This window comes from Neolamprologus multifasciatus, chromosome 15 (assembly GCF_963576455.1).
Source record: "Neolamprologus multifasciatus chromosome 15, fNeoMul1.2, whole genome shotgun sequence".
Lineage (NCBI taxonomy): Eukaryota > Metazoa > Chordata > Actinopteri > Cichliformes > Cichlidae > Neolamprologus > Neolamprologus multifasciatus.
This window is the reverse complement of record NC_140453.1, coordinates 7,891,081-7,903,684: the sequence shown is the minus strand read 5'-3', so window position 1 is coordinate 7,903,684 and position 12,604 is coordinate 7,891,081. Positions and strand designations below refer to the sequence as shown.

General features: G+C 39.9%; 1 protein-coding gene across 5 annotated transcripts in view; it reads left to right on the top strand.

Moving 5' to 3' along the window:
• Window positions 1–12,604, top strand: part of LOC146501487 (estrogen-related receptor gamma-like) — a 33,164-nt gene that overhangs the window by 17,941 nt on the left and 2,619 nt on the right. For 4 of the 5 annotated variants that reach the window (XM_085131965.1, XM_085131966.1, XM_085131963.1 and 1 more), the window contains exons 5-7: window positions 6,416–6,526; window positions 7,123–7,305; window positions 12,283–12,552. In XM_085131965.1, coding sequence (XP_084988091.1) covers window positions 6,416–6,526; window positions 7,123–7,305; window positions 12,283–12,552 — 564 coding nt within the window. The remainder of the gene's footprint in view (window positions 1–6,415; window positions 6,527–7,122; window positions 7,306–12,282; window positions 12,553–12,604) is intronic. The other variant, XM_085131964.1, reaches the window with a different exon arrangement.

The following is a 12,604-nucleotide window of genomic DNA, read 5'->3' as shown; positions in this document are numbered from 1 at the left end:
TTTTCAAACTAGAAGACGCGAGGGAAGTGTCAGCTACCTTTCTGAACCTGTGCTTTTTCTCTTTATTTTCTTATTTATTATGTTTTGGTCGCAGGCAGAATACAAGAGGGATGTAGCTACCCATTGCATTATCTTCAATGATCCCCAGAAAACTTGTTCTATGGATCGGACCAATCCTGAGCATCAGAGGCACGTCAACCTCTGTGCATCATGCAGGGTCTAACAAAAAACTCACCATGCTGCTTTATTGCTATTAGCGTTTGTTTTTTCCTTAGTAAAGGTTCTGTTTCTTCTGGGTCAGCACTGTTCTGGTTTGATTTCATCTCTATATTGATTTTACCATTTGTTTTTTAATTAAAGACCTTTTTCTTCCTTAAGAGTTATGTCTTAAAAACATAGGCTCATAACACAACTATGGCTGCTGCAACAGATATACCGTTACCTCTTTGCATTTGCAATCCTCCTCTGAATGTTAAACGCAGTTTGCAGGTTGATGGGCTTCACAGAAATTTCTCATTAGATTCCATAAAAGTGGATCTAACTTTCTCTGTCTGCAAAATAAATGATTAGATCCCAAATTCAGTGAATAGGAGCAGTCAGAGACGCTGTCGGTGGAATTTGATAGCTCATTGTGTTGTTCACTGACAAGTGAAATGTCCCAAGTTTGAGGCCTTGACGAAACACAAACGCCTTGGAGGGTTGGATCAGGAAGGGCATCCTGCGTAAAAATCTGTGCCAAATCAAATATGTGGATCCATCTGCTGGGAATAACGCATTAGCCCGACAAGTTTCTACTCTCCCGTGACGTACGCTGTCTCACAAATTTCAAGACTTAATGTCCATCATATAAAACCTAGAGAGCATATATTATGGCCTGTCTGCTGACAGATTATCATAATTTCGGGCAGCCTCTCGTTTGGTTTGGTTTGTCAACTTCTCAGATGACTCCAGCTACTTTTTTTGGTCTAATGCTAAACCAATAGAAACAATGGGTAACAACTGCTAAAATGCGACCCAGGTTGCAATAAAGTGCAATGATAATTTAATACCACCTCCTCGTTGCTAAGCACACAACAGCATCTGGTCATTGCAGCTGTGTATAAATGTGCCTGTAAGTTATTGATATACAGAATAATAGCATCTTTACACGTGTTTGTGTTTAAACATGTCACTCAGCAGCCATATTTATGCTCATGCCACTGTGTTCTTGTGAGCAGGACTGTCTCTGCCCTTCTTCTAAATTAGCTGCTTTTAATGGGGTGTGTGCGTGGCGGGGGAGGGGTGGGGGCATCAGCAGCATCCCAGTCTACCTCTCAGCCCTCTCTTCTCTTTGCTTTCCCTCCTCCCTCATAAATTCCTCCAGATGCCTTGTGGGACTCCTGGACCTCCGTGAAATGCGAACTGCCCCTCGTAACTCTGGTTATAAGCGCCCTCGTAATGCGCTTCATCGTGTATCGTAATGCCGCTCTTCCCTGGGGAGGCCGTAGTAAAGCCAGAGACAGAGGAGCTGTGAGGTTTAATGGGGAGAGTCAGAGCCATATTAAAAACACAGCTAAAAGACACATAGACCTCAGGCAGGATTTGATTAAGCTTTGTTTAGTCCCCATTTCTACAGTTGCTGGTGCTACTCAGAACAGTAAAAATTAGTATTTTAAGAAATGTGAAAATTATTTTGAAAATAGACGTTATAAAGCAGAAACTATGTGATTCTGTGTTTTTATGGTTTAATGGTTTATGTTTCTAAGAAATATGGGCAATGGTGCAACAATTCCCTGACTAGCCCCCACCTTTCTGTTTTGTCTTACTGTCTAATCTCTACTTCCTCCCGGCTGGAGTTACCTTTTCTTAGGGGTGTTAATCATTCAGCATTAATCAGCATTCTGAGAAAAGCATCAGGACAGAGGAAAGATGACGCCACAGTGCTGCTAGTAGCACCATGTGTATGTTTGTCGCAATATCCGAGGAGTGTGGGATTGTTTATACTAAACACTAAACCACGCTAACAACAATCAGTCTGGATCAGTGGCTGGATTTTTCTGTTTCTCAACCACCTGTATGTATGCAGGGTGCATTTTAGGAACCTGTAAAAGCGTCTCATGTGGAAGTCCATATCCCTTCAAAGGAAGATGGTCTGATGTAAGAGGCAAAAAATAAATATGACTACTCCCTATTTATCAAACTGAGATGGGCTGTTCAGAGGAACAGGAAGGAGGTGTGCATGAATATCTGTTTTGTTATCCATGAAAGCTATTCTTGGCCCTCTGGTTGTCGGCACATTCCACTGTGAAAACTTACACTCAGCTCTGATGTGTGTTGTAACTCTCACATGTGAGTGGAAACAAATATACCTGCATGAAAGCTAATTTTTTCTACTAATCAAACCACAAAAAAATGTTTGACTTGTGTTTGCCAACAGTGTTAAATCTAATAACAACACATAGGAGGCACCCACATCCTCTTCCAGCTAATCCATACTTGCCCCTTATGACATTACCAGCAGGTCAGGGGGCATTAACTTTCCACAGCCAATCTCTCCTTTATTACCTTGCTCATCTTCTTCAGCTTTAACTTCTCAGTCTTCACAAATCTTAAAACTTAGTGAACACGTGATCTAAACTTATTTGTATGTCATTGTTGTTCTGCATCCATATTGATATTAAGTTTTCTTTCTTGCTCTTGTGAAGCACAGTATATTAAAAGTATGACCATAGACTGTATATAAAAGATGAAAATGAAGACGAACACGACCCCTGGTTATAAAGGGAAGTCAGAATATATAGAAGCGTATAGGAAAATAACTCTACTTTACACTTGATTTATGACCTAAACTCATTAGGTTCATGCCCCAATCATAGGTTTCAGGGCTTACTTAATACAACATGATTTAAATTTTGTAAGAATTTGCAAAATTTTGTAAAATACATTCCCATTTTGAGTACAATAGATAATAAGGCATACAGTTTAGGACAAGCATTAACAATTTTTTTCTCCAAGGTGCCACATGAGAAATTGGGGCTGTTTTGGAGGGCTGCACACCAATATTGTTGTGCCACAACAGTCCCAGTTTCACCAATATTGGTATGTGGCCTTCCACAGCCGTCCCGGTTTCACCAATATTAGTGTGTGGCTTTCCACAACAGTCACAGTTTCACCAATACTGGCATATGGCTCTCCACAACAGTCCCAGTTTCATCAATATTAGTGTGTGCCCCTCCACAACAGTCCCAGTTTCACTAATATTAGTGTGTGGCCCTCCACAACAGTCACAGTTTCACCAATATTAGTATGTGGCCCTCCGCAACAGTCACAATTTCACCAATATTGGCATATGGCTTTCCACAACAGTCCCAGTTTCACCAATATTAGTGTGTGGCCTTCCACAGCAGTCCCAGTTTCTCATGTGGCCCATTGAGAAATGAATTGTCCATCCCTGTTTTAGGAAGCAGCTACCTATTATTCCCTTGCATATCACATTTGTCTTCACACATTCCTGTTTCAAATCTCCATATTTTGTCTCCCTTTCTGTCTTCATTTATTTATTTGTACTATTTGTATTTATATGTTCTATTTCTATTGTATATATTAATCGGAATCTGTGGGTGGACAGCAAAGAAAGAATTTCATTGCACAGAGAAATGCCTTTGTCTCTTGTGACACATGACAATAAACACTTCGAATCCTGAACAGTAAGATGTTGATGACTCAGCTCAAGGGTTCAACCAGGCTACATTACAGTGGCTGTGTCCATATTTTATGTGCGGTCTAAAAGTATGATTACCCCGTGATTCTGTACTTTAGGTTAATGGTTGGATGCTATTTTTGTTGCACATGTAAGTTATATTACAGAGATGCAAATCATTTATGTATTACAGCTTCTTTTGAGTAGTTGATATTGAAAACTGCTTTGTAGCACCTAAAGAACTGTTCATTTAGCTTAAAAATGACTAAGAAATCCCTTTTGAATTATACAGCTGGATATTACCAAATATGTAAACAAATTTAAAAAAGACTGTTCTTTGGCTATCATCTTAACATTAATAATTGGTAAGACTGTTTTGTTTTTTTAAATTAACCACTTAAACAGGACTGCGTGGGTGTAGCTGGACTTGCTGCTTATATATCTATATATCTAGCTCTCTCTCTATAAATATATATATATATATATATATATATATAGATATATATATATATATATATATATAGATATATATAGATATATATAGATATATATATATAGATATAGATATAGATATAGATAGATATAGATATATATATATATATATATATAGATAGATATATATAGATATATATCTATATATATATATATATATATAGATATATATATAGATATATATCTATATATATATATATATATATAGATATAGATATAGATATAGATATATAGATATAGATAAACATCTGGGAACCCTACACTGGTTTTGGATTTTAATGCAAATATTGTTGAACTCTGGTGCCAAACCAGTGAGCAGATCACACAGCAAAACTTCGACGCACAAATGCCATCTGTGAAGTATTCATTACTGATATATTTGCTGAGAGTATTATGTACAAATAGACACTTGTCAATTTGTGCATAATACTCTGACTGTAATGAGGCTGACTGAATAATAGGCGCTGTGTAATATGATATAATTTGCGGAGATAAGTACACATTGATTTGGTGTTTGTGTGTCAGACATGTCCACTTTTTTAAAAGTGTAAACACATGCAGTTTGATAGTTGTTAATATCCTGTTGGCTTACAGTAAAGGTTACCCAGCAGATTGCTATGCACAAACCTCTCCTCTGGCTCACCTTTGTCTCTCTTCATGGTACATTAACTCATAAAGTAGAAATTCTATAAATTCTATGGAATTATATGTTATAGTAAATCACACCTGTAAAATAGCTTTACAAACCACTGGTATGGAAGTGATAAAACCGCAAAACACATCTTGCATGTCCGACTAAGAGAACCTTATTTGATGTTCTTAATGTTGATGTAAGCGGTACATAAATATCTGCAGAAGTAAGACTGAGTACAGAAGGCTGCAGGCTCAAAGGCGTGGGGTATTACTGTGAGGTGTCAAGTGAGCAAATACCCTTGGTGTGTCTCTTACTGATGCCAATGCCATTATGTATCTATTCAGGGGCACTACGGCTATTTACACTGTGTAGATTGGGCAATCCAACACCACTACTGAAGGGTTCCTGAGTCACGTTCACCTCACTGGATGCATGCTTCGTCTTTGTAGAGACACATGGCGATTCCATGAGTATAAATCCCATCAGCTTCCCCTCGTCGAATTGCCTCATTTGGACACACACACACACACACACACACACACACACACACACACACACACACACACACACTTAAATCCCTATCGTCATGGTGACTAGGTTATTGCCACAGTGCTTGTTAAGATGAGCAGTTGTCACCAGCTGCTCTAAAGTTGTTGAGTGTCATGTTACAGGATGCATGCTGCGGTGCCAGCATTAGACTTGTCCTGTCTATTCTCCTTGAGATGTCAGTGTATTTTGCTTGGTGACTGACCAACTTCCTGTGGGTTTATTGGGTTTGACAAAAAAGCATTTTCCTGACACCCAAACTTTATTTATTTAGTCATCATGAGAAACTTTCATTTGCTATTTGAGCATAAACTGTATAGAAAAGATGGACATAGCCACCATGACATCAACCGCTGGTTTCTAAGCTACTATTTTAAAGTCTGAAATTTCAGCTCTGATGCTGATAGAGTCTGACTTGTTTTATTTTGGCGTGAGAGGTTCTAGTGCTAGGCTATCAGCTAATGCTAGTATTTTTGGTACACTAGGTGGGCACACAACTGCATTGCAGGATGATTAGTTCAAACAACTGTATGTATGTACAAGGCCCATGGGAAAACCATTCATCCTCAGATGATCCCAAGTATCTAACCTAAATGTAAGAGCTAGACAGTTAAAACTTGAACACAACTGGATTCCAACCAATTGTGCCAAGAAGAGTGATCAAATATTCAGTCAGAATTCTGTTACAAGCTACCAAAAGCATCTGGTCGAGGTGAAACAATGCTAAGAAACTAAATATAACACTTAGCAGCTACCTGTGCCATTTATATACCTTCAAAACAAGGATTTGTTTCAAACACACTTAATGTCACTCAAAATGAAATGGCAGTAATTTATTTTGTGTAAATGAGTGGACGTTAGCATGAAAAAAAGGACAAACAGGCATCTATATTTATAACATGACTGTCATTCTTTATGATCCACATGTTTGAATTGGCCAAGATTTTACGCCGGATGCCCTTCGTGACAAAATCCTCCTCATTTATCCGGGCTTGGGAAAGTTTCCAAGATTACTGGTTTGTGGCTATGCTAAACATCATTGTCCTCTGTTTGTGTTTATGTAGGTGTGCGTCTGGACCGGGTCCGAGGTGGCAGACAAAAGTACAAGAGGAGAATAGATGCCGAGAACAGCCCATATCTACACCCTCAGAATGCCTTGCCACAGAAAAAAACATGTAAGTGAAAAAATAAAATGTTCTAATAAGTGTTAATGGAGTCATTTCTTACGGTTTAAGTTGTGGTTTGGGAGCCAAAACAGTCCACTAATGCTTTCTGTCATTTTGTCTGTCAAAGCACAAGCAAACAAAATTAACTTTTATTGCTTTATAATACAATTAATTTTCAATGTTTTATTCTAAGTGCTTATTTAAAGCTACCTCCTTTTCAAACATCAGGTCAGCAGTGCATTCTGAAGTCAGATGTTGGAGCTGGGAGTGACGTCACTCCTGACATGAGCGTGCTCCAGTAGTAAAGCAAGGATAAAGCAAAGGTTTTTAGGTTATTCTAGCCAACTAAAACTCAGCTAAAATCTAAAACCATATATAAAAACATTTTAGTTAACAGCAACACAGATAAAAAAAAAATAGAAAAATACAAAACTATAATGACCGTTCAGGTCAGGTAGCTTGTTTTTTGCACTTTTTCCCCACCTTTTTTTTAACTTTTGCATGAGTGTGTGTGTCTTTAGTGTCTTCTCTTCAAAGGAAATCCTAATATCAATGAGATCAATTGATCAAAAGTTATGATATTAATAAACTCTAACTCATTTTAGTCTCTGTAGGTGGTGTGGTGGAGAACAAGGTGGTATCTCTGCTGCTGGTCGCTGAGCCAGAGGGCATCTTCGCCATGCCGGATCCCACGGTACCTGAGAGCGACATCAAGGCTCTGACCACTTTGTGCGACCTGGCTGACAGAGAATTGGTGGTCAACATCGGCTGGGCCAAGCACATCCCAGGTATGATTCCGGCTGGTCTCCCCTGCCTCACTCACTCTCCTCGCACAAGCACACCGCACACATTAGCTCCATTAAGTCTCTAATCAGATCAGTGGAAGGATTGTTCTGACTTGTAGCAGCCAAGACACTCACGGGAAGCCCAGAGGAGGGAGGTAATGTTGGCTTGGCTGCCTGTTATCTGTCCGTCAAGCTCCTGTGTGTGCGTGTATGTGTGTGTATGCGCCGTGCCCTTGCTGACCAAAGTGTGCTCCTAATATATCAGCCAGATGAGCCGCGGCCACCTGGAAGTTTTAATTCATTTCCTGGGCCGCAGGCGTCTCCCTGTGCAGTCTGAATTATGGAAATCCTCCTGGCACTTGGAGCACACTTAGCTTCTCCTCTGACACAGGAACAGTGGAAGGATGTCCGGATGTCCGGAGATATTTTTTTTTCCTTCTTTGAATGTACGTGTAGAAAGCAGAGGGGAAGTGCATTCTAAAAGCTTAGTGGGATTAATACAGCTTTGTTGATGGTTGTAATCATGTGCCACAGAGGTATGCAGGCTGGATCTGCTTTTGATATTGCAGGTTTAGACCCAGGAATGATAAAAGGACCACAATTCAGAAGCAGTTTACACACTTTGAGTGGTTGTTTTGGACCACCTTTAGATACAAGATGCTCCAAACTGGTGAAATGAGTTCTCCTAATCCTGCAGCGCCTTCAAGAGTGGGATACTTTAGTTATCAGAGTGTACAGAGACTGCTTTAGATTGGTGCTGAAGTGAAAATGTAATAACTGTGGAAAACAGGGATGGCATTTTAGGCTTTATTTTCATTATTGATTCAATAATTCATTTGTCAGAAAATAGTATTTAAAAAATGACCATTAAAGCTAATGTCTTCAAAATTCAATCATCAGTACAAAAAAAAAAGATGTTCCATTTGCAATCAAACAGAGAAAGTGGTAGTGACTCAAAGAAAAGTCTGTTCAATTTCATATTGACTGGCTAACAATCATTTAACAAAAAGGATAAGGCCTGCTAGTTGGACATTCAACCAAAAAATCCATGCTTTGCAGTGAAAACATATTTTGTTTTCCTTTATTTTAAGTTTGAGTCGTGGTTCCTGACATGTGCAAATACAGCATAGTGACTTTGTGAAGGTGGAAAATTAACATTCAGTGGAAAAACGCAGTCACAGAAGAAAAGTTCTTGAAAACTGCAGGTTAACTGAATACACCAGCTCATCAGACAGAGTTTTATCATTGGTCTTGATTCTGCTCTTACATATATGTATATATACACATATGTACATATATATATATATGTCCACACCCAAAACACGACAGGGGAAACACCTGGAATTTTTTTTGTTGATGCCTCATCTCTAAAATGCTTACAATACAAACAAAAACCCCTCTCTCAACTACATTCGCCTCCATGCTCGCCCCTACGAAGCGAACATGAAGCAATCATTTGGGTGCGTGTTGGTGTTTGGTGTCCGTCATCAGCGTTTCCATTGTTCTCTTATAATACCCACTCCCCCCACCCACTTCTCACCTCCCGGGGCCCCTGCTGTCTGCGTTTCTCCCGTTGTTTGGCTCTTTACTGTCAAGACAGATGGGAGTCCGAGTGATGGGTGTATTTGTGGCCCTTTTGCCAGTGGAAGGTTTACTGGGAGAGCGGAGCAGCGGTGGACGCGTACCTTGGGGTGGGGTGGGGGTGGGGGGCTTTGATTTTTAAAATTCAATCAAAATGTCAAGCACATCTTAATCAAACTTCTGAAATGTCACAAAAAAGCTGTGAAAATATTTGAACTACTTCAGTGTCATATAACCTTTAATATGTATGTGTATGTATATATATATATATGTGTGTATATATATATATATATATATATATATATATATATATATTATCTTAAATCAAATAATACATGGGCTCCATTATTATTGTTATATTATATTTTTTAAATGGCATTTCACTGAATTCAGACTCTTGAGGCCCAACCTGCTGCTATGTATTCAGCACACGTTTCACTCGCTATAACATATCGTTAGATAAATTGATCCATGCTACTTCCACTTAAAGCTGGAGCCAGTTGGCCAAGCTCAGTGATAAAGAGTGGAAACAGGTGAGACCTGTTCAAATAATCTGATATTTTTAAGTGTGAATAAAATAAGTTACTGCTCAAGTCCCAACCTGTACACCACTCTGTTATCTAAAAACATTGCCCCTTTAGTGCTCAGCCTTCCAGACCATGTCAGAGGCATCAAAATCACAGCGGTGATAAAGAAAAAAGCAGATTACAGATGAGATTGGCCAAAGAGGATATGACAAGCATCTCAAAATAAAAGACACAAAAAAAGGAAGAACAGACATGACAATAGGATCTTTTATGGAACAGGTTGAGGGTGTAAAAGATATAAAGAAAGCTCAACTGACAGGAAACAAAGAGAAAATGTAGATTGAAGAGACACATGCACTCAGAATACGAGTATTTAAAAAAAGACTGGCCTTTCCTAGCAGCGTAATGGCCATGTCACATCAGCTCTGGGTGAGTGGCAGGACACACGGCCCCCACTGTTGAGAGAATCGGGGTCCTGGGCAAAGTGGCCCGGGCCATCTGAGTTCTTTGCCCAGGGGGAGGTGAGTGTGATGTGGCTACTGTCCTGGCTGTTCCCCCTCCTCCTTGTCTGCTCTTATCAGGCAGATTGACAGTGATGTGGTTTGAAGTCTGAAGGCCGGACTGGCAGATGAGCTGGCTAAAGACCAACTGCCCTCTTTGTTTTTGGCCTTTTTGAGTCCGTGATGCAAGTTGGCTGTCAAATGAATATGCTTAAAGGGTGACTGTAGTGTGACTGTCCATGCGCTGTTGTTGATATGATCCAAACACGTGCAAGATTTTTCTCCTCCTTGTTGCCCTCGGTAAATGTTTGCCTGGTCCATTTAATGCACGATCTTTTCTTTTTATTGATGGTTTAACTTTACCTCAAAATCTATCAATATATTGCTTGCGATTTCATCATGCAGGCTCAAACACGTACTCGTGCTGGTCTTTCTCTCTGATCGATGATCCTGCGCCGGAATACTGATCCCTATTGGCCAATAAAATTGTGCACAGACAGCTTTTCCAATCAATCAGGGAGTGATAGTAGGGGGAAATGGGTGCCACTGATGTCCCCGTACTGATTGTAAAGAGAAGTGGATCCTGATAACAATCACCAGTGGTGTCAAAAATACAAACACCTCCCACTCCGCTCCCTCGCTCTGTAAAATCATTCATTTAATTACAGTAAACGTGTGCAAGTATGTGTGTAAATGTAGGTTTATGCGGGGGCTGTGGGTGGGTTTAATCATACTCCTGTGGGGTGTAATTGTCAATCAAAGCAGGCACGTCCTACAGAGAGTAATTAGATTCACCACCTATTCACTCCCTGTGTCCTTTGTAATGCCCTTTGCCGTGTGGCCTTCCCTTGTGTAAAATCATTTTGTTTTATGCAAATTCTCTATCATTGCTTATATTGATAAGCATGGATAACCAGGTTTATGCTAAGCTGAGCTTCACAGAAAGTAAGACCAGAATGTATACAAGCAAAGGACTTTATAACTAAGAGACGACGCTAAACGTTAGCTTTGTCTAATAACAACATAACAATGTGTCATCACCGTACAGTTATGTATAATAGGCATGGAGCTCTAAAGACGTGAGAAAGAGCATTTGGTGTTTATCATTGCAGGTGGTTTATTATGTATTAATTGAATTAGTTTAATGAAATAGGAACCCACTTGAAAACACTGCAAGAACTCCCATAAGTAGCCTAATCCCACTGTAGCCTATTAAAGTCCTTTTGTGCGTCACGGCTCAGGACAGGAAACAGGAAAGAATTGTCTTTGACAGTAAGAACCACACAGTGAACTTTATGTTAAATAGATGTAGTGTTTTGAGCTCTACAATACAAGCCACATTTACCCCTTTATGCCCACATTCATACAGCGATTTAATCTATACAGGCTTAATTTATCATATGGACACACACTCACACTGTTGATGCATCAGCAATTTGGTGTTTAGTATTATTCCCAAGCACTCTTCAACACAAAGACTGGTGGAGCTGGACTTTCAACCAGTGACCCGCTTTACCCTCTAAGCCAAAGCGATGCAAGTCAGTGTTATCAGATTCAAGTCACGTTTTCATAAAACGTGACTTAGAAATTTTGTTATGGCCGAGATCTGTGCATTCAGGATAGACAATGATCTGCAATTTCTGTATTTAGCGCTGGGATTTAAGATCTGTTTGAGTTAAGAGATCTGTCACATGTTGCACAATGCGGAAAGTCAAAATTTAAATAGCGGTTTAAGGTTGAGTCAGCAACAAAAGGAAATTGTGAACTACTCCAGTAACCGCCCTTCCAGAAAACTTGAGGACTAGGTCAAAGGAAGGATGGATCAGGCTAAACTTTCAAAATTCTGGATCCTGTACTTCAATTCAATTTTCAGTTTTATTTATATAGCGCTAAATCACAACAACAGTCACTTCGAGTCGCTTTATAGTGTGAGGTAAAGACCCAAGAATAATAAAGAGAAAACCTCAACAATCAAACGACGCCCTAGGGTGAAGCACTTACATTAGGAGGGAAAAATCCCTTTTTTAGGAAGAAACTTCCAGCAGAACCAGGCTTGGGAAGGGGCAGCCATCTGCTATGACCAGTTGGGGTTGAGGGTAGAGAGACAGGACTGAACTTCCCATTGCACAGCCTAATAGCATCTTCCATTAGACCCTCTCTGTCTGTTAAATACCCTCCTCATTCAAGCTCAACACTCAGTTTATGAAGGAGGTTCCTTTTTTAGTTTTTTCTGTCACAAGTCTCTATTTCCATCCAAAGGAGTTATTTTCACAGACTTAGGAAAGTTCCTTGTCTTGTACAGGCCTTGTAAGACTAACCATGACATGTGAGCTGACATGTGGGAAATCTTTCTTTATTCTCTCTCCTTTCAGGCTTCCCCTCGCTCTCTCTGGCGGACCAGATGAGTCTGCTGCAGAGCGGCTGGATGGAGATTTTGATTCTTCGAGTGGTGTTTCGCTCGCTGGCCTTGGAGGACAAGCTTGTGTATGCTGAGGATTACATCATGGATGAGGAGCAGTCAAAGCTAGCTGGCCTGCTTGACCTCAACAATGCTATCTTGCAGCTGGTGAAGAAATACAAAGCCATGGGGCTAGAGAAGGAGGAGTTTGTGGTACTCAAAGCTATTGCACTTGCTAACTCAGGTATGAAGCTTCTTATTATGAAGATTGGCCTCTGAATTTGTACATTTCTTTT